Raw genomic sequence first — 22,435 nt, 5'->3', positions numbered from 1 at the left:
CATAACAAATTCAACCGTTCATTACCGCTCCGTCTATTAATATATGATTTGCTGATTATGAATGAAATGTTTATGATGCATCTGTATAGAAAATGATACCACTGAACAACAAAATATTGACGAAGAACAGGTTCACCGAGACCTTCTGAGCAGTGAACAAGTTCAGCAAAAGAATAAACTATCTCCTGATGAAGATCAAGAACAAGAACATGTTCTGCTTCCGCTGGAATATGAGAATAATTTAGCGATGAATTTCAAATTGAGGTAAGAATTTACAGCAAAGTACGCACAGTACAACTAGCGCACCCGATTACATTATAGCAGGTCAAAATGTTTGACACACGTATACAAACTTTGGTACAACACCGGGAGGATGAATTGTACAGCAATCTAGCTTTTCTTTATAGTAGACACTATTAACTGTTTAGGGAGGATGAACTGAACTGTACATGAATCAAGCTATAATACTGTATAGTAGACAATATCAACTGCAAGGGAGAATGAACTGTACATGAATCAAGGTGTACTGTACACTGTTGCACTATTAAATATTTGGGGAGGATGAATTGTACATGAATCTATGCATACTGTACAGTGTACACTATTAACTGTTTAGGAAGGTTTAACTGTACATGAATCTAGGTGTACTGTACACTGTTGCAACATTAACTATTTGGGAAGGATGAACTGTATATGAATCTTGGCGTACTCTACAGTGTACACTATTAACTGTTTAGGAGGATTAACTGTACATGAATCTAGGCGTACTGTACACTGTTGCACTATTACTTATTTGGGGAGGATGAATTGTACATGAATCTAGGCGTACTGTACAGTGTACTCTATTACCTGTTTAGGGAGGATGAATTGTACAGACAGCTTGAGAATATAGAACTAGAGTTTGAATCCTTCCTTGACGAGCTTGTAACAATTCTCTTCGGACATGTTCAAGTTAACAACAAGAGGAAATCAATCAATCAATTAATCATTTGATTAATCTGTCGATCTATAATTCATTCGATCTTAACCTTGGAATCATTCAAAGTAATCATTAAATCGACTTATTAATCAACAATCAGTCAATTGATCAATTATCACTCAGTCTTTTATGTTATTAATCAATCAATTCATCTTTCTATACATCTATCTATCGATCTATCAATCAATAATTTTCCGTGCTTTATCCCATAAATTAATCATTTCAAGAGCCCTCCTTCTCCATCCATCCGACAAGTTGAAATGTTAAATGAACTTCAAGATTTTCTTAAGATCAGACAAAGCGAGCATTTAGTTAATGATTGTCAGAGGCGCATTCTGATGAAGGGGCTTAAAGGGGCTAAGACCCCCTCCCTCCATGGGTTCGGTGATATGATTTCCAGGGGTTATTGAGCCCGACGGGTGCTGAGACCCCCCCCCCCCCCCTAGAAAAAAATATCTAACTAAATTCCTGAATACGCCCCTGATGATTTTGATAATAAAACAATTAGCTGCACTAATCTAAATCCGAATATAAACTATTAGAGGGTTCAACATCATTTATCTAAAATATTAAAAGATAATAAATGAGGTGCCATTAGAAATATTATTAAATGTTTCATAACAATGCAACCATGAACTATATGTGTATTCTCAATATTTCTTTGATTCCGGTAATTTTGTTTAAGATTAATTAATTTTTGAGGAATTTAGGAAAGAATATTTTTCATGTAATGGAACTAGGGGGAAACATCTTAAACCAGTGTTTTATGATTAAAATCATGGATTCAAAATTAGTTTCCTGTCGTCTTTGTTTTTATAAATTAATTGGTTGATTGGTTGGTGAGTAGAGAGGAGGTAGTCTACAGAGTCCGAGCTCTGCTAGAGGCTGAAACAAATCTACGAAAACAGATTTCCGACTTGGAGAAGAAGGAATCTGTGTACAGCAAAACAATTCAGGTATTTCCAGTTTATTTTATACTGTGGAATATTCGAATAGTTTTATTTAAAACAAACTATATTTAATTGTGCTCAGTGTCATATTCATTCCCCCTGGGATGGCAAAGATGAAATATGTGAAATTTACCATTAAGACCTTTATCTGATCAATAATGTGGAAGATATTGTTGTTTTTCTAGTTTTAAAAGCTGTTAATTCTGATAATTTCTATACTTTTTCCTGCAGTATAAATACGCAAGTCATTATTGTTGAGAATCCACAATTTATAATAATTAGTTTTGAAAATTATAAACATTAATAAATAATCATTCTTGATAAGACAAAGCACTTTAAGGTATCGTTTTGTGAATCGGGTATTGCCAACTTTGCAAAGTTTTTGAAATTAAATTTACAGTTCTTTTAAATTTTAACCATTTCAAAACAATGTTAGACATAAAAACAATGTTTAAACATTGATGAACAGTTTAATTATCAAGAAGTAAAGCTAAAAAACCCTATACACATTTTGGCTAGGCTCTCGTTAATTACATTCCTAAAGATAAACCTTGAAAGACAATTAAATACAGATTTTAAAAAAAGGACATTTTATATAGAGTAGAACCTTGTCATAGATTTATAACAATAAAGATAGAACACTAGATGTCGTCTTTTCAAGATTTAGGGGTTACGCGCATGCCCCGTCGAATTACAAGACAGAGAGAGATAGTCTGTTCTAACTCCTTAGGGCTTCTGCCTCAGGGTTATTGTGTTCGAAATACCACTAAATCTTGAAAAGACGACATCTAGTGTTTTATCTGTATTGGTATTAATCTATGGACATCTTCCTTTTTTTAAACATTCAAAATGTTTAGACTTTCAGGAGTTAAAATATTTTGAATTATATTTTCTAAAAGTTTGCTGTTATTCTACTTTACAAAACATTTACTCGGACAGAGGATATAAGTCTAAAAGAAAAGTTAATTTTGCTTCGTTCAGGTTCACATCTTCTTCTGGAGTCAAACTTTTGCATTATTTCATAAAAGATTAATAATTGAAATTTTAATTTTGAATTACCTTGTGAAGCCTCCAAGAAGTCACAAATCCAAAAATAATATTCTAAAAAACGGAAAGCAACAATGTCCAACTCTAATCGTGTCCATACTTATTTCATGTAGTAATATTAGTTTTTTTTTTAAATACATAACAAATTCAACCGTTCATTAATGAGTTGAAGAATCTATGAACTTTACAGAAACTACTTGCTATACAAAATGTTTTCAATAGATCTAAGGAGTAAGGACCACCATGTGACCAATTAGCGCGGATTTTGCTCAAACAATGTTTGCATACTAGACACACCCATGTCAATAATTAGAATTTTTAACCCCAACTATTTATAATTTTTAATTACTTAAAGTTTAATGAGATGTAATTAATGTCTAGGATGCTGATACAATCATGGCCAGGGTGGAATTTAATTATCAGGAGCAAATACGGGGATTGGAGCAGGAGAAACATGAACTCAAGGTTGGACCATAAGTAAAGGTGTAGAATCAGAAGTATAGGAGTAGAACTAGGAGTATGGGAGTCGAACTAGGAGTATAGGATTAGAAATAGATGTATAGGAGTAGAACTACGAGTAGAACCAGTACTAGGAGTAGACCTAGCTTATAGGAGTAGAACTAAGAGTATATACGAGTAGAACCAGGAGTATAGGATTGAGTAGAACCAGGAGTATAGAAGTATAACTAGGAGTATATAGGAGTAGAACTAGATGTATAGGAGTAGAACTACGAGTAGAACCAGTACGAGGAGTAGACCTAGGAGTATAGGAGTAGAACTAGGAGTATATACGAGTAGAACCAGGAGTATAGGAGTGAGTAGAACTAGGAGTATAGGAGTAGAACTAGAAGTTTAGGGGTAGAACTAGGAGTATAGGAGTAGAACTAGATGTATAGGAGTAGAACTACGAATAGAACCAGGAGCAAATGAGTATTATATAGGAGTAGAACTAGGAGTATATAGAAGTAGAACGAGGAGTATATAGAAGTAGAACTAGGAGTATATAGAAGTAGAACTAGGAGTATATAGAAGTAGAACTAGGAATATATAGAAGTAGAACCAGGAGTACAGGAGTAGAACTAGAAGTGTAGGAGTAGAACCAGGATTACAGGAGTAGAACTAGGAGTAGTAGAACCAGGATTACAGGATTTGAACTAGGAGCATAGGAGTAGAACCAGGATTGCAGGAGTAGAACCAGGAGTATAGGATTAGAACTAGGAGTATAGGAGTAGAACCAGGATTACAGGAGTAGAACCAGGAGTATAGGATTAGAACTATGAGTATAGGAGTAGAACCAGGATTATAGGATTAGAACTAGGAGTATAGGAGTAGAACTATGAGTATAGAAGTAGAAAACTAGAAGAAACATGAACAGTAATTAGTAAAACAGTAGATTAAAATTCGTCCAACTGTATAAGATATATTTGTGTACCGTGTAGGGTGCGCTATGGTCAATCGAGCAGAAGAAGAAGAACAAGAATTTGGAAGAAGCTGAGAATAAGGACGAGATGAATATTATCAGGCAGAACAATATTTTATACATCAATTCATAACAATTAAACTAACCGGGTCACTTCTTATAGTCCCTGCCCCCCCCATTCACCCCTCCCTCCTTCCTTTTAACCCTTCAATAGGGTTTCCAAAACAAGTGGATTTTACTTGTGCGCAATGTCGAGCCCTGTAACTAAACGCAATTCCGCACCATTCCGTGCAATTTGAGCGCAATTCTACACAATTATACGCAAAGAAAATTCCAATTGGAAACCCAATCCTTCAATATTTTAACTAGTTGACACCAGATTTAAAGAGTAGCGAGAATTAGTTGAACCAAGTAAACATAGTTGAACCACATCTCTTTTGTGCCGGTTTAATTTGATGTGAAGTGGTTTAATTTAATCTAGGAAGTTCAACTACGTCACGCTACTCATGCATAAAATCTGGAATTAAGTAACTTTTCCAAAGCAATCATTAACATCCAATCAAGACAAGAAAAATTAAGATATGAACGAACTGCCCCCTGGCCCTCCATTACATTGTGGATAATAATTGGCCCCGGTTTATTAGGGTTAACATATTGTAAATATTACAGGAATCTTGAAGCTAAACTAGCAGCGGTTGAAGAATCTGAAGCTAAACTGAGAACTACTGTAGAAGCTTTAGAAACCTGCCAAATACAGCTTAGGTTAGTCAGTCAACCTTTTCCCATGCTTAGGTTAGTCAGTCCCCCTCTCCCTTGTCTAGGTTAGTCAGTCCCACTTCTCCCATGCTTAGGTTAGTCAGTCCACCTTAACCTTGATTAGGTTAGTCAGTCAACCTTCTCCCATGCTTAGGTAACTCAGTCCCACTTACCCTTGCTTAGGTTAGTCAGTCCCTCTCTCCCTTGCCTAGGTTAGTCAGTCCACCTTTACCTTGATTAGGTTAGTCAGTCCCACGTCTCCCATGATTAGGTTAGTCAGTCCCCCTTACCATGCTTAGGTTACTCAGTCCCCCTCTCCCTTGATTAGGTCAGTCAGTGCCATTTCTCCCATGGTTAGGTTAGTCAATCCCCCTAACCCATGCTTAGGTTAGTCAGTTACCCTTACCCTTGCTTAGGTTAGTCAGTCAACCTTACCCTTGCTTAGGTTAGTCAGTCAACCTTACCCTTGCTTAGGTTAGTCAGTCAACCTTTCCCTTGCTTAGGTTAGTCAGTCAACCTTTCCCTTGCTTAGGTTAGTCAGTCAACCTTTCCCTTGCTTAGGTTAGTCAGTCAACCTTTCCCTTGCTTAGGTTAGTCAGTCAANCTCCCAATGCCTAGCCCTTGAAATGCAGATTTTATGATATTTCTATTTTCGAATAGTTGTGTTAGCACACAGCTTTACAATGAAATGACAAAAGTTAACGACAGTTAGAAAATCATGAAATATGATTTATGAAAATCGTAAATTTTATGTTTCTTGTATTTGAATGTTTGTCATGCATGGTCTGCATATTTGAGGTATTATGGTTCTCAGCTCTTCTTTATATTTATGGGTTTGGATAGGAATGGATAGGGGTGGACAAACCTCGGTTTGTATAAAAAAATATTTAATTCTCAATCTGAGTGTTTTGTTTTCAATACGAACGATTACTGAATGAGTCTGTTCTTTTCCAAGAGCTGTAATCGTTATCGAACGAATTGAAAAATATCTCAAAGTGATAGAGCCCCGACATTTTTTTTAAAATATGTAACTGACGGTTCAAAGGTTTTCTAATGGTGTAGGTATTGAGCATACAGGGTTACCCACAAAAGATGAGAATGACATGAGAACCAGAAACTCTTAATGTTAAATAGTTTTCATATAAACTAACTAAATTGAGAAAAAAAAACACCTCCAACAACTGCAATATATGAGAAAGTCGACAAAATATTTGTTTACTTTCGAGGTTTGAGAAATCATCATTTTTGTAAAGCGATTTTATGAAATCAAATGAACAGTAAAACATCGAATGTTTGCACAGTTTGACGGTTTAACATGAACAGTTTTCATGTGAAGTTTAACTGTACAATCAAAATTAATTATTAAGTTTTATGATTAAAAGTTACATAATTAAACTTAAAAACTAATTTTAAACCTAAGTTAAACTCTTTTTTTTATGATTTATTAATAACTACGAAAAACTACTGCGCAGTTTAATATATTTTCAAATCAAAAGTACAGTGCACAATGAAATTTACATAAAAATATAATTGATAAAAGTCAAGTTTAATGAATTAAATAAAACCACAGATGACATTTTTTATATTTGCGTTGATATTACTATGGACTAACCATGGGACGAGATACACTTGGTTTTTTTCCAATTTGAATCAACAATCTTTGAAAAAAGTATTAAAAAGAAAAAGTAAAATTTTTTGTTTAATTGGTCAAATTTTTTACGATTTAAGTAATTTCTTATTCTAAAATGTATATTTTAAACCTTAAAGTAAATTTTATAGAGACAATATATTTCAAGTTTTACTGACACATATAATGTTTACTGAAATTAAAGCTAAAGAAAATACTCACTATATTGATAAAAAGTTGTATTTGATTCCAATTGAAAATTTAAGTTAACATCAATTATAAAAAATTATAACCCGGAAAGATTTAAACAAAATTCCTTTGCATTTTTGACATTAAGAAGATAAGAAAAATTGCAAAAGTATTATTTCAGGGAAAAACTAGAGGAGAAGGAACAAACTAATCTGGATATTAAATCTGAACTGAAGGTTTGTACAAAGAGATATAAACTTATAAACTTCTGAAGTTGAAAAGTTCTTAAAAACACGGGACTGGTTTTAGTTTGATTCGAAAAAATTATAAGCTTAATAGGGTGGTTTTTTTTATTTTAGATTTATAGACAAATCTGGGTTGCCAGAGGGGTTTCAAGCGAACAAAAACGTTCGCAAAAAAAAACAAAAATTTTCATTCGTATCTTAAAACTTTTTTTGCGAAAATGAATAAAGCAAAAAAATGCTAATACCATGAAAAAATTTTCGAAAACAATTTTCGCGAAAAAAAAATTCCGCGAAAACATTAAGTGTTGTAGCTGTAGCTGCAACAATTAGTTGCGCAAAAAACTTGTGAAATTCTCTGCTGTGAGAGCTCAGAATTAAAGTTTTATTTTATCATAATAAATAATTTCTCTTCCTTTACTTTAATTAATGTTTAAAGAGAAGAATCTTTATATAGAGAATTTTTTTCGCGAAATTTTATCGAAATTTTCGCATTTCTTAGTTCGCAAAATTTCGAATTTTTTTTCTTTCGCGAAACGATTTTCCCTTTTCGTTGCTAAATCTAGGTTGCCAGGCAAAGTTAGGTGTTCAGACTATCGTTGCTGATTTATAAGCTATTTTTTAACCAATTTGCCATATAATGCTTTTTAAAAATCTATTTCTAATATATTTATAACAAAGAATTTAAAATTAGCAGCAAACTCTATTTTCTAATCTCTAAATGTTTTCAATCTGATAGTGTATAACCGTTGGCATTTTTATCCGAGATTAATGAAATCATGGTTGCAAAGATGTAAGGTTTAGAAAATCTGAGTATGAAGAGAATAATCAGTTCCTTTCGTACTTCTTAGAAAAATTTCACAATTAAAAGCAAGAACGAGGAGGACAATCATTCCAAAGTTTTGTAGTAACCCCTGTCTGCTCCAGGATGTGTGTGAGCTGCGCGAGCTGGTGGACGGGTTGAAGATGGAGAGGGAGAAGATGAAGGAGGAGAAGATGAACCTTAAACAGGAGGTGAACAGGCTCAAGGAGGTCGAGAATATTCTCGCACAACTCAGGTATAGAAACAAATCCATAGATTTAAAGGGACTGCAAACGATATTTTACCTAATTTTTTAGCTTTAAGGGACTGCTAACACAATTTCAACTGATTATAATTAGATATAAAGGGACAGATAACGCTGTTTTAACTTACGTTTTAGATTTAAAGGGACTGCTAATACAATTTCAACTGATTATAATTAGATTTAAAGGGACAGATAACGCCCTCTTAACTTACTTTTTAGATTTAAAGGGACTGCTAACACAATTTCAACTGATTATATTTAGATTTAAAGGAACAGATAACGCCCTTTTAACTTACCTTTTAGATTTAAAGGAACAGCTAACAATATTTCAACTGATTATATTTAGATTTAAAGAGACAGATAACGCTATTTTTACTTACTTTTTAGATTTAAAGAGAATTTTAGCATTATTTTGTTAATTCTTAAGATTTAAAGGGACAGCCAACAATGTTCATAATGAATGTTTTAAATGTAAAGGGAATACTAGATCGCTCTTTTAACTAATTGTGCGCGCACATTAAAATTGTTTACATTTAATTTTCTCTGCAACCATTGATTAATAGCACAATTACAATTTACAATACACAGAAGAACGTATGAGTGTATTGTTAATTCTGCCAAAATCAAAATCAACTTAACTATTTCCAAATTTAGGAGATCTGAAGAGGAGTTAAGAAGAAAACTTCAGATTTTAGAAGAAGAGAGGAAGGAAATGAAGAAAGAAGATGAGAAGAAAAAAGAGGAAGAAAAGGAGATTATGACAAAGGATGAGGATAGAATAAATATTGTGATGAAGAAGGAGAATAGAAAAAGAAAAGAAGGAGACGGAGAGGAAGAGAGGATTGAATGCTCAGATAAGATTAGGAACAGGAATATTGACGGGGAGAAACTTAGAAAGGTAAAAAAAATCTGTTAGCAAAAAAAACATTTTAAAACTAAATGAGAACAAACACTGATTTTTGAATCCCTATATTTGGCAAACTAAGCAACAGAGTTTGAGATAAAAATGTTGCAAAGATATAATAAAAAGAAAATTATAGTTTATGAAGAGTGATTAATTCCTTTGTTTTTATTATTATTAGATTTTTTTGTAAATAGTTGACACTGCTGTTCAAAGCTAGCCTTTTTAATTATGCAGTCTAAACTCTAAACGTCAAATTCAATAAATACATAAGCTGCGTTTGTAATCCTTCTCCCAACCCTTATTTAAAGGGACTATAAGCGTATTTTCAAGTGTCCCTTCATGAAAAATGGCAATGCCCAATTTCACAATGATACCCTTAAAAGAATAAAATTTGATGATCAAGTATGTATATAATGTTTATAATTTTGAAAACTGAGTGTTTTCAATTTTCTTTGCAAAAGTGACATGTGCATTTCTACTGCAGGAAAACAAAGAAATTATAAGATTTAAAGAGTTTGAAACCTAGAAAAACAACTAAATCTTTGAGAAAACTGAGCTGAAAACTTTAGAATGGTGGATATCGAGATTAATGCTTGATCTCCTCTTTTTCTTAATCTCCAGATTAAATAATGCTTGTTCTCCCCTTGTTATTAATCTCCAGATTAATTAACCGATCGGGATTAAGGATATTCCATTCAAAAGTTTTCAGCTCTGATCAAATAACTGTTTCAAGTGTTGCCTTGTTAATCGGACAATGCCATCGTTGCATTTAGTGTGACTTGAAATTATGTGAACAGTCTCTTTAAATATTTTAGAAGTATTTTTTTCAGAAGAATACGCTGCGGCTCCAGATAAAGAGTTTAGAGAGTTTTGAAACAGAATCTAGAACCAGTGATCTGGAGTCTTCAGAGAGGTAGGAAGTTGATTTATTAGACACTTAGACAAAAATACTAGACAGCAATTCTAAAAAATAGGCACGTATACAAAAATATTAGACACCAATTCTAAAACATGGACTAGATGCTTGTGACAAAAGTACAATTAATGATATTTTAACGTTTAGCTTAAAACAAAATTATACACCAATAAATAAACAAATTTATATTATTTTAATTATCATGGACAAATAAGATAAATCTCGACAAAAGGAAAATAAAATGTTCCCATATTCCAGATCTGATCCAATGACTGTATCCCGTGGGAACTCTACGGAACGGGAACTATCCGAGGAACCTTTACTCCGTTCCAGACAGGACTCAGGGCATCATGAGTTCCGTTCCAGCCAGGAACGAAGCGTTCCTGCTTCCCGCGACGGCGCCGGGAGTCCTGATTTCCGTTCCGAGGTTAGCACCGGAAAGTTTTCCAATTTCTATCGATATAAGAGCATGAGGGATCATACTGGCAGATTCTTCCTGCTAGTCAAGATCAGATAGATTCCTTGATCCCGGAGACAGGACTTCAACCTAAACCTTACTCCGGGTACTCGGGATACTAGGATCCAACCTTGCTCAACCTAGTTCCAAGAACTAGGGATCTGGATCCTAGTCAAACCAATGCATATTATTCTAGTCCGTCACATTATGGACTATTGGACTTGTGATGTATTATATATATAAAAAGTGGACTATGTAGAAGTCTGGGGCCCGACTAGTCCAGTTTGGACTACTCTGAGTCTGGACTTGTAGTCCTGAATGTCTGTGATTAATGTGAACGTGTAGTCAGCCCATCATAGAAGTGATGCCTTCAATATCCTTTACCTTTTCCTAACAAACATGTACTTTTTCCTAGTCCTGTCTTCATATATATGTACCCTAACCTAATCCTTCTTGTCCTTTCCTAATCCGTATTTTTTTGCACTTTTCTTTCTCCTAATTCCTAAGTGGCAATGGCCAACTGTCAGGAATAAAGGTAAGATTTTAGGGGACACGCGTTTTCGTTAAATTTCAGGAATGCTTTTTCTCCTGTAAGGGACTGTAGACGTAATTTGAAGTGACCCTCCGTGTAAAGAGATCATGTCCGATATCCCTGTTATTGATTTGCGTGTTTTTGCTGTATAGGATCACTTAAACCTACGTTTACAAGACAACGCATGATATGATTTGGGAACAATATTTACGTATTTACATTTGGACATTGTGCTTACTCATTTTTAATTCGCATGCTTTTGGATTAAAAAATTAGTATACCTTTCAAGTAGCATGCTCGGCATGCATCCCCTACACAGCATTTCCTAATTTCCCGCATACCATGATTATTCCTCCTTAAAGCATGCTTTTCCCTTTGCATAATTCGTCTATAAACATAACTTATCGCTCCTCAATTTTAATTTTGACCATCCTCTATTTGGAAAATTATTTCAAAAGAATTAATTTTTTGCTATAAACTCTGATTTCTACTTCCTATATCTTTGCAACCTAATATCGTAGAAATTTCAAAAGTTTACACCATCGTTCATTAGGTAGCAAAGATATAGGGATCAGAAAATTTGATTTTATGACAAAGACTCTGATCCTACACCAAGTATTATTATGGTTAAATTTAAAAATAATAATATAAGTAAAGTATGGACAATGGACATTCATATATTGAAATCAAATAAAATAACTTTTATATTTCAAAATATATAATAAAACTGTAAATTTAAATTAGATTACCAAAAATGAGCATGACAGGACATTATCAAATGCACGTAATACCTATGAAAAATACTTTTGTAAAGAGTACACTGCTTTATCTACAAAATTAAAAATGATTCTTTGAAAGAAAATGTTACCAAAAACTTTTAACGCTTCGCTACTCGATGTTTACATCCAATTCCAACACTATGTGCAGTTGCATGCATCTGAACCTGCACTGGCTTGTATTTTTGTATATTTCTCAACAAACTGCTCTGTGCATTTCAGTTTTTTCTAGGAGTCGGAACTGTTTTTAATCTCTCAGTTAATACTTCTGTAAATGATTAATAACTTAATCGCTTCAAAGTAATTATCAAGTTCTGGCCTAGTACAGTGATAACCAAAAAAAAATTGAAAAGGAAGACGACATTATAGGAATATTCAAATGTATTTGATGTTGTTACAAAACAAATAGTTTTACTAGACGCTAACTAAGTGAAATGGGTCTGTTTACACTCCACAATTGCTGTGTCTCAGATTTTTAAAATTTATAACTTGATTCTAAAAGTTGTCTTCCTATTTTAGAGTTTTCTGGTTAATACTGTATATCTTGAATATATTTAAAAAAGCGCCGACCAGGGGCCAGATTTTTTAATAGCGAGTCTGTAGCTCTTCTGCATAGAAATAACTGAACCTTTTCTCTAATCTTTTCCTTTCTTAAAATTTTGTTTCAGTCTTACAACGAAATTGAGTATTTGTCACAAACTCTGATTTTTAAATCCTTATATCTTTGCAACCTAACCCTGTAGACCTTAGATATTTTAAACTATGGATTCAAGTTATAGAACAAATAATCTATGATTGAAATATCAAAAGTTAAAGCCATTGCAAACATATAGGGATTAGACAATTTGAATTTGTGCCGAAGACTCAATTCCTTTTTTGAGGAGGGTCTTTAAACTAAAAATTATTGAATAAAATTTGATAAAATTTGATAAAATTTATTAATTTATTTATCTAGTTGATACTTGAGGGCGACAGCCCTAGTTGGGGAACACTCAAAAATACAAATACTGATCTGAAAAATAAACTTAAACTTGTTCAGGTAAATTCTTTCAAATTAGGAGTATTTGACAGACTTACAAACTCACAGAATCACAGACTCACAAACTCACAGACTCACAGAATCACAAACTCACAGAATCACAGAATCACAGACTCACAGAATCACAGAATCACATAATCACAGAATCACAGAATTACAGACTCACAGACTCACAAACTCACAGACTCACAGACTCATATAATCACAGACTCACAAAATCACAGAATCACAAACTCACAGAATCACAGAATCACAGACTCACAAACTCACAGACTAAGAAACTAACAGACTGAAGGACTAACTAATTAGACAAGTTGAGACGGATTTAACATTAATTATAGATGTTGAAAATAATTAAACATTTCATTCCATTCCTTCATTCCTTGTCTAATTAAACTACTCTGTTTCCTCTCAATCCTTCAACCTTCTTCCTCGGAATTACCCCGAGGGGTGTGCCCCCCCCCCCCCACTGCAAAGAAATGTTTAATCCAGATATGTGTTGCGAAATCCAGTCATTAAAATTGTGCTAAACCAAACGTTTTTATTTTCGTATGGTTTCGGTTCAATATTTAAGAACACCTGCATAGGCTTTTTACACAGTGATTAAAGGTTTCATTTTTCTTCTTTTGTTTTATATTATATCCAACCCTAGTCTAGCTGGTTTCAACTTAATGAAGATATATCTTCAGATTAAGAGACAATACGCCCACAATTTTAGCTTTTAGCGTTATGTAACCTAGACTGCCCGAAGGAAACTATACAGGGACAGTGGGAGGGTAGGGGGAGGAGAGGGCGAGGTAAATCATACACACAGGTTTCGTAGGATATAATTTCAACAAGATATAGAATTGCAATTATTCTACGTATACATATCTGTATCTGTATCTGTATCTGGATTGGGTTGGATATCTCTTGGTATATAATTTAACAAGGAAGAAGATGATATATAGACAGATGGATAGGATGGATAGGACGTATAAAGATGTATCACGCTATAAACAGCTCTGGGAACTATCAAACCTAAACCGCACAGGACTGAAAAACTGCTGCGAAATAAAAAATCTGCATAAATTAGACGAAATAAGACAAAATGCTGACAGATCATTTTGCAAGACAAAACATGATCAAATATAATTAGAGCAGTGTTGGGATTAATGGATATCTGGGTTGGACTAAAAAGATCATATGAGTTTAACAGAACATTATCTTACATAACATTCAAATGAAATATCGGAGACCAAATTTAATGAATAGGAAAAATTATTTGAGCTATAGAGCTAGACTTATTTTACATTTTAAAAGGTCTGTATGCGTAAATTCAAGTAACCCTCCATGCAAAGATGGCAATGCCCGATTTACAACAGTACCATTGAAACTTTATTCCGATTATAGATGTGGAAGATATAGTCGTTTTCTGACTCAAGTCGAAAGTGTTTAATTCTGATAATTATTCCTCTATGTTTTCTTGCATTAGAATTGCGCAAATAACTTTTTGTAGAGAACCCTCAATTAAATATAATCAGCTTTCCAAATTTAAATTATGGATATCTAATCTGATATATCCTTGTATACTACTCGAATCTAATTATATTGTTTTAGGCTGAGATATCCTTGTATACCACTCGTATCTCATTATATTGGTTTAGGCTGAGATATCCTTGTATACTGCTCATATCTCATTATATTGGTTTAGGCTGAAATATCCTTGTATACTGCTCGTATCTCATTATATTGGTTTAGGCTGAGATATCCTTGTATACCGCTCGTATCTCAGACCTGGAGAAGTCGAGTGAAACCAGTTTGGTTCAGTGGAATCTAGTTCTAGCGGAGAGGGAGTCAGAAATAAAGAGTCTCAGGTAAATATCGTTAACCCTTTATAATGCTCAAACTCTTATAAATGAGCTGAATAAGTACAATAAAGAAAGCACTGTCTTTAAATAAAATTGATAATGATAAGAATCATAAAATTATAAATAAATAGTTGTTCTCCAGACTCAAAAGAAGCCACAATAAAATGTTTATAAAAATTATTGGACTTCATTAAAAGCGCCCATAAAATTTAGATAGTTGCAACATGCGTCCCGGATCGTGAAAAAATCAATTCAATTTCAAACAAATCATTCAAATTTTACTACCTATAGTCACCGATTATTTTTTGACGCATTCGTATTTAGTTAATATTTCATGTTATTTTTATTTGTTTTGTATACAATGCACTAAAAACGCCGAAATAGTTGGTCACCCGTGTTTCTGGTCTCGATGATTACACGTAGCAGAGACACCTTGCGGAAAAAAAACGTAGTGTTAAGTGCATTGTATATAAAACAAATAAGAAATATTATGAAATATTAACTATATAGGAATGCGTCGAAAAATAATCGATGATTAAAGGTTGTAATGTCTAAATGATTTGTTTGAAATTAAATTGATTTTTTTACGATCTGAGTCGTATGTTGCAACTTTCTGAATTTATATGGACCCCACGTTCTTCAGTATTAGTCGTTTTTTAACAATTTTCTCCTTAGACGCAACAGATAGAAGTAAGATTAGTAGCGATCAAAAGCGCTTATTTTTAGCGAACACTCACTTTAATCAGCAATTTGAAACATAACGATTTCTGGTTGCAGGGAACAGATATCAGATTTAGAGCAGAGAATTCAACTTTGCTTTCACTGCTCTCTCAGCTATATAGATAGAGCAACAGATCGAAGCTCCTGGGACCGAGACAGCTCTCTTGTTAGAAGCTGCTCCATTGACTGCTCGGAGGTGACGGAGATTGAGCAGCCTGTTTTTGAAGAGACAGATTTCAATGATATATCAAAATCACAAGCTCTTCCCAGCCAGGTATTTTTTTCTTTCTTGTTGTAAACAGTTTCAATTGAACCTTCATTTATAAAGTGACATGTCCTATTCACAACGGTATCCTTTCAACCTCTATCTGATTAATATTGAAGATGATAACTTCGTTTATCTCTCTCAGAGTCTATTCAATTCTGAAATTTATACTTCAATGTCTTTGTAGCATAATAGTTAATTTTATAACTTACAAAGCGAAGAATCCATAATTTAAAATAATCAATATTTGGATAGAAAAAAGGATACCATTTTCAATTGGACATACTAATTCTAATTACTTACAAATCAATTTTTAACTTTAAATGACTGAGAAATACGTCTACAGTTCCTTATTTGCTAAGATTTCCTTTTAGTAATTAGATCAGTATGATATTAGATTTTGAACAACTTAGTATAAAAACATTTATTGGGTCTGCTGAATATTTTTATTACAAATCAATATATGTATTATAAATGCTTCTAAGGTATGTAATGTGTGCCGAGGAAGTACAAATCAATATATGTATTATAAATGCTTCTAAGGTATGTAATTTGTGCCGAGGAAGTATCAATATATGTATTATAAATGCTTCTAAGGTATGTAATGTGTGCCGAGGAAGTATCAATATATGTATTATAAATGCTTCTAAGGTATGTAATGTGTGCCGAGGAAGTATCAATATATGTATTATAAATGCTTCTAAGGTATGTAATGTGTGCCGAGGAAGTATGGAAGAGAAATTAAACTCCATAAGTTCTCAGCTTCAAGCTCTAACCAACATTCTAGTCGGAGACATGAAAACTCTAGCCACAGCGCATCCCAACCCCAAACCAAACCCTGGTCAAGGTGCAAGTATTAATCTTAGTAATTTTTGCCCCGTTGAAAATTTAACGGACGTAGAAAATATCCAAATGATAGAATCAGCTCCTGCTTCCAATAATTGTGTACTGCAACCCCTACATGGAGCAAAGCCAACCGGAAACCTGGTCACTCGAATCCATATTGAAGGAGGAAATAACGAAATCGTGTCTCCGCGTGCCACCATCCCTGAACCCTGTTCTTCCGCACGATCAGGATCCTTCGAACCTTTCCCTCATCCCTTCTCCAGCACCGAGTTCTCTGTATCCCAGCTCTATACTGCTCCAGGAGCTCCAAACCAAACCTTGGATCAGATTGCCCAAATCTCCCAAACCTTGGAGAAAATCTGCCAAATCAGATCGTCTTCCAGTATTTCTGAAGTATGCTCCTCTGCCAATGATGACTCGGAGAACGAATCTGAACCTGCTTCTCCAGATATTCCAGGAGATAGATTTGAACCTAATGAACCATGGACAAACATAATCAGATTGAATTCAGGCAAGTGTTTATTCAGCCCATCTACCAATACCGCGGTTAATTCTCTTGTTAGAGTATAAATTTCTTTTACTGAGGACTAAGAAGTCGTTCTGAGGCCGAATTTAATGAAGAACCTCAAATCATCGGTTCAAATTGCGCATTGGCTCAAATCTCGAAACACTGATAAAGATTTCAAGCTGAATCAATCATGTTTTCAAATTCTTTAAATTTGCCTCTGGGAACTTCTACCAATATTAAACTTTTTTTTATTCATTTAAGCCTTGAGAGTAAACTTGTAAGGCTCTTACAAGTTATTCACAGTAATCCCCAGGTTGCAAGCTCTCAAGCAAAAATCGTTGAGAATTTTGCGAATTACTTCACAAAAGTAGAGCTAATTGCTTTAAAATACTAAAATATGCATATCTAGGGAAAAAAAGTTTATATTAGATAGTGATTTAATATCAATTAATATCTTAATAAGAAATAGTGATTATATACCAATTCTGTTAAAGCCGAACCCAGTCTTAAAAATTGCTACAAAGTTTCATAGCAGTCTGGATCATATGGATATTGAATAGTGAGGACAGGATTACCACCCCCCCCCCCTAATTCTCATGTCAAATACTGAAATACAATTAAGTAATTGAACCGCAATTTAAGAAAAAATAATGTTTAACATTTTACAAAGGAACTGAAACGTTTTCCTGGAAAATGTAAATAATGTAAATTGCAACAACCTTTTCAGTTTTGCTTTTCAAAGTGGAAAAGATAAATGGAAGAGGAGGAAAGATGAAAGAATTAATGATTAACTAAATTGTATCCATGTATCTTGTATACAATAGACCTAGGATTCCAAATGGTGGCTGTATTGTATTTCAGAAATTCTTCACGCTATCGTATATTTTAAAATTGCGTCATCTTCGTATCATTATACCAACCAACTGTTACGCACTGCGTCAATACAATAGGACCATTTATCAAGTTTTCTTGGGGACAAAAATGGGAATAATAATAATAATAATAATAATGTTGATAGGGCTAGGCATAACTAGTGTTTCTGTGGAAAGGGATAATGATGGCAAAGTTCTAAAACTAATCAGACAGGAAAAATTGTCTATTCTTTATTCAACTAATGGTTTAACTCTTATCTAACTTATCTCATGTCTATCTCTAACTTTCATTCATCAAGCCAATCTTTTTATATACAGGGTTACCCACAAAGGATGAGACAGTAAAGACGACCGGAAACTCTTAAATTGCGACGATCCCAAGGTTAAAATAATGTCTTCTACTTTAGATATATTTATCTAATGGCTTATTTGATGATTTGACAAAGAAACAAACAAGTTTACAGTTTCAAGGGAATTGTGAATATAAGAAAACAGACAGTATAAATTCCGTACAATCGTCTCTGAAGTCTCATCCTTTGTGGGTCACCCTGTATACTACAAGAACAATTAAAATGCATCCAAAGGGAAATGAGTTATTCCCACGTGGACAGTAGATATTTCAAACTATGAATTCTGTTAGATGAAACTAAGTTTAGAATATCAAATGTTTAAATCATCAGGTTGCAAATATATAGGGATTAGAAAATGTTAGTTTATGGCAAAGATTCAAATCCTTTTCGGTGCAAAATATAAATTTGACTATTTAAAGATTTATCTAAAGAGGATAAAATATGACAATTAAAATTCTGTAGGACGGATTATATTCTCCAACAACAATCTTCCAACGGTATCCGTCCTCTCACACTTATCCTTTTTCCTCTGGGGACAACCTTGAACCATTTTCACAAAGCGAGGACGGAAGAGAGAGAAATCACAATAAAGGATCACAAACCGAAAACGAAACAAAGGATATACTGATCAGAAGTTTGATACAAGGGAAGGAGAAGGACGAGAAGGAAGAGAAGGATGAGAAGGATGAGAAGGTGGAGACGGAGGAGAAGGTGGAGAAGAAAGATGAGGAAGGATTGATGAGAAGGTTGGTTGAGGAGAAGGAGAGACTGGTTGCGGAGCTGAAGAATGGATTGAAGGAGAAGGATAGATTAGTTTCTAATCTGCAAACCCAACTCCAGGTCTCACAATCCAGAGCAGAGGAATTTAAGCTAACTGTAGAGGAACAGGTATCATCAGTCGTAAACATCTTTCAATTACCACAAAAATCATGATTTAATTCTCTAAAGAGCTGGGATTTTAAAAACTCAATATTTCGATTACAAAGAATTATTTATCTTATAAGTTTAGCTTCTTCTTCTCAACAATTTTAGAGATAATTAAAGATATTGATGCCATAACGAAATGAATCTGACTGTATATTTAATGTAGATGGTTGAGATGAGAATGTTGGGACGACAGATCGATGGTTTGCTCCGGGATAAAGAAACATACAAGGAATATTTCATTTTATCAAACCCAGCATCATCTTTTATCCTACAGATAAAGGGTCTGTAAGCGAAAAGTCACCTATAATGAAAAAATAGATTGGCATGTCAATATTTATCATCAATAGATAACTAATATTCTATTAGTATTTTGCCAAAACATAAATGCGCAAATCACTTTTATGGAGAAACCACAATTATTGAAATAACAATTTTGACCTGATGATCAAATACTGTAGATATCTCGTTGATCAGACATAGGGTTTAAGAGTACCGCTGTGAATCGGACATACAAGACAACTCTACAAATTACGATTACAGTCCCTTCAAGCAAACATCATTTTAATGTTTGACTTCTTAGGAGAAAAATAAGATAATTATATGGAATGTCAGACAAAAAACTAGAGGATGGTTTTTTTAGGGGATAGAATAAAATAAAACTACCAAACATCCATCATGGCATTTATGGATCATAGTATATTATGTATATATGAATACATGATATAGGAATTTTGCCTTGGGCACAAAATTAAAAGGTTCTAATCTCTATTTCTTTTCAAGCTGATTGTATTTTCAAATAAATGCTTTAATCCTTTATACCACTAATATAGCCTGGAAAGATCACTATGGTCTAAGATTCATTTTCTTTGCTGATTTAGTTATGTACTGAAGAGAGAAGGTTTTGAAAATGAAATGTATTGTAGATTGTCCAGGGCAGAGAAGGTGGAGAGGATGAGGTGGATGGGGTAGAGAAGGTGGGAGATGGTGGTAAACAGGAGAGAAGGTTTATAATCAGAGATCTACAGTGCCAACTACAATCTATCAAAGAAAAAAATACAAAGAAGGATTCTTTAATAAGGTACAGCTGGTGTTTCATTTAACATGAGATACAGGGTGTTTCATCAAATATGGTGTATAAGGTGTTTCATCAAATATGGGATACAGAGTGTTTCATCAAATATGGTATACAGGGTGTTTCATCAAATATGGTATACAGGGTGTTTCATCAAATATGGTATACAGGGTGTTTCATCAAATATGGTGTACAGGGTGTTTCATTAAATATGGTATACAGGGTGTTTCATCAAATATGGTATATAGGGTGTTTTATCAAATATGGTATAAAGGGTGTTTCATCAAATATGATATATAGGGTGTTTCATCAAATATGGTATATAGGGTGTTTTATCAAATATGGGATACAGGGTGTTTCATCAAATATGGTATAGAGGGTGTTTCATCAAATATGGTATACAGGGTGTTTCATCAAATAAGGGATACAGGGTGTTTCTTTAAACTCTGGATATAGGATGCTTCATTTAACACGGAATACAAGGTGTTTAATTTAACATGGGATACAGGGTGTTCCATTTAACACGGGATACAGGGTGTTTCATTTAACACGGAATACAGGGTGTTTCATTTAACATGGAATACAGGGTGTTTCATTATACATGGATACAGGGTGTTTCATTTAACACGGAATACAGGGTGTTTCATTTAACATGGAATACAGGGTGTTTCATTATACATGGATACAGGGTGTTTCATTTAACACGGGATACAGGGTGTTTCATTTAACATGGGATACAGGGTGTTTCATTATACATGGATACAGAGTGTTTCATTTATCATGGGATACAGGGCGTTTCATTATACATGGGATACAGGGTGTTTCGTTTAACATGGAATACAGGATGCTTCATTTAACATTTAACATAATTTTATTTATGATATTATTTTTGATTCCATTCCCACTTTTTAAAAACCTCATGATTTCATTTGAAGAAAAAACTAATTAAAAGCATCAGGATTAGTTCTCAGTTTTTTTAACAATTTGAAATATATTTTTTTAGAAAAATGGCTGAATTGATCAGCTCTCAGCCGGAATCTAGAAAACTGATTTCAACGATCAGGTAAAACTATCAAATTATTTTTTTAATTTTGTACAATGAGTTTTTTATAAGAAAAGGGATTTTCGTTTAAAACTATATATAGCTTACGAATATTATTTTTGTTTCGTTTTTTAGTGGGGGTATATTCACATCATTTTCGAAAAAATGCATATTGTATAAAAAAGATATTTTTTTGTTGATGTATCAAATAAAAGGTTGCCTGCTAAGGATGAAAAAATCAGAGACGACTGTACGGAATGATTCCAATTTTTTTAAATTATTCAGTCAGCTTAAAACCTGTTTATGTTATCGGATCAAGAAGTATGGCAATCATAATTTTTATGACAAAAAAACTAACATTTTTAGATCGAAAGAGTTTTAGGTCGTTATTAAAGTCATATTCTATATGCGGATCCCTGTATGTCAGATTTTATAAATTAAAAATGTTTTTATGTTGAATTTTGATATTAGATTAAATATTAAATGGAATCCGTATTTTTAACTCTAATCGGCTTTCTCTCGCTGCAGTTTATATTACGTGGATATAATTGTAGCGGTTCAAATGTTTTGTATATATTGGTAACCGAGTTACTCCTAGCTACCCTCGCTACCCTTACTAACCTTCAGAACCTCGCTTCTATTTGACTTTTAAATTATTAAAACTTTAATCAAGGTTTTGCAATAGTAAAATTTATTCATTCTAATTTTTAAAATATAACTTTTTATATAGGGAGTCGACAGTCAAACCTTCAGACCGCAGAATCGACTTCGATGTCGAAACTTTATGCAGCTTTATCGAGACGAGACGAACGAGTGTATCGAAAACCCGCTAGCGAGTATCAGCTCTACCAGCCAGTTTTTGAAGAATTTACCCCAATGCTTTATTAATTACATTCTTTTATATTTATACATCATTTTAAAAAATATGATTTCCAAATCCTTTGTTTTATAATATGAACTAGTCCAAACCTTCTATGCTGGCATTATTATTATTTTATGAATATTTATTAAATAATTTATTCTGTTTATTTAATTAACTGTATGAATCGGTCATATTATATCTAATAAATTTATTTTTATCA

The 22,435-nt window shown here is 33.4% G+C and overlaps 1 protein-coding gene across 1 annotated transcript in view; it reads left to right on the top strand.

Annotated features, from left to right (window-relative positions):
• The window catches only part of LOC111697443 (FK506-binding protein 5), a 30,426-nt gene extending 7,991 nt beyond the window's left edge, over positions 1 to 22,435 (top strand). The window contains exons 6-26 of the mRNA XM_023467466.1: positions 90 to 264; positions 858 to 965; positions 1,827 to 1,935; positions 3,358 to 3,441; positions 4,416 to 4,498; positions 5,066 to 5,158; positions 7,150 to 7,204; positions 8,138 to 8,268; positions 8,932 to 9,175; positions 10,012 to 10,094; positions 10,356 to 10,524; positions 12,818 to 12,901; positions 14,642 to 14,757; positions 15,529 to 15,745; positions 16,442 to 17,093; positions 18,109 to 18,176; positions 18,775 to 19,200; positions 19,403 to 19,468; positions 20,163 to 20,317; positions 21,315 to 21,374; positions 22,084 to 22,435. Of these exons, the coding sequence (XP_023323234.1) occupies positions 90 to 264; positions 858 to 965; positions 1,827 to 1,935; positions 3,358 to 3,441; positions 4,416 to 4,498; positions 5,066 to 5,158; positions 7,150 to 7,204; positions 8,138 to 8,268; positions 8,932 to 9,175; positions 10,012 to 10,094; positions 10,356 to 10,524; positions 12,818 to 12,901; positions 14,642 to 14,757; positions 15,529 to 15,745; positions 16,442 to 17,093; positions 18,109 to 18,176; positions 18,775 to 19,200; positions 19,403 to 19,468; positions 20,163 to 20,317; positions 21,315 to 21,374; positions 22,084 to 22,186 (3,281 nt within the window). The 3' untranslated portion in view covers positions 22,187 to 22,435. The remainder of the gene's footprint in view (positions 1 to 89; positions 265 to 857; positions 966 to 1,826; positions 1,936 to 3,357; positions 3,442 to 4,415; positions 4,499 to 5,065; positions 5,159 to 7,149; positions 7,205 to 8,137; positions 8,269 to 8,931; positions 9,176 to 10,011; positions 10,095 to 10,355; positions 10,525 to 12,817; positions 12,902 to 14,641; positions 14,758 to 15,528; positions 15,746 to 16,441; positions 17,094 to 18,108; positions 18,177 to 18,774; positions 19,201 to 19,402; positions 19,469 to 20,162; positions 20,318 to 21,314; positions 21,375 to 22,083) is intronic.

Source organism: Eurytemora carolleeae, unplaced genomic scaffold (genome assembly GCF_000591075.1).
Source record: "Eurytemora carolleeae unplaced genomic scaffold, Eaff_2.0 scaffold45, whole genome shotgun sequence".
NCBI classification, from domain to species: domain Eukaryota; kingdom Metazoa; phylum Arthropoda; class Copepoda; order Calanoida; family Temoridae; genus Eurytemora; species Eurytemora carolleeae.
The sequence above is the reverse complement of the archived record's forward strand: the minus strand, read 5'-3'. Positions and strand labels throughout refer to the sequence as shown.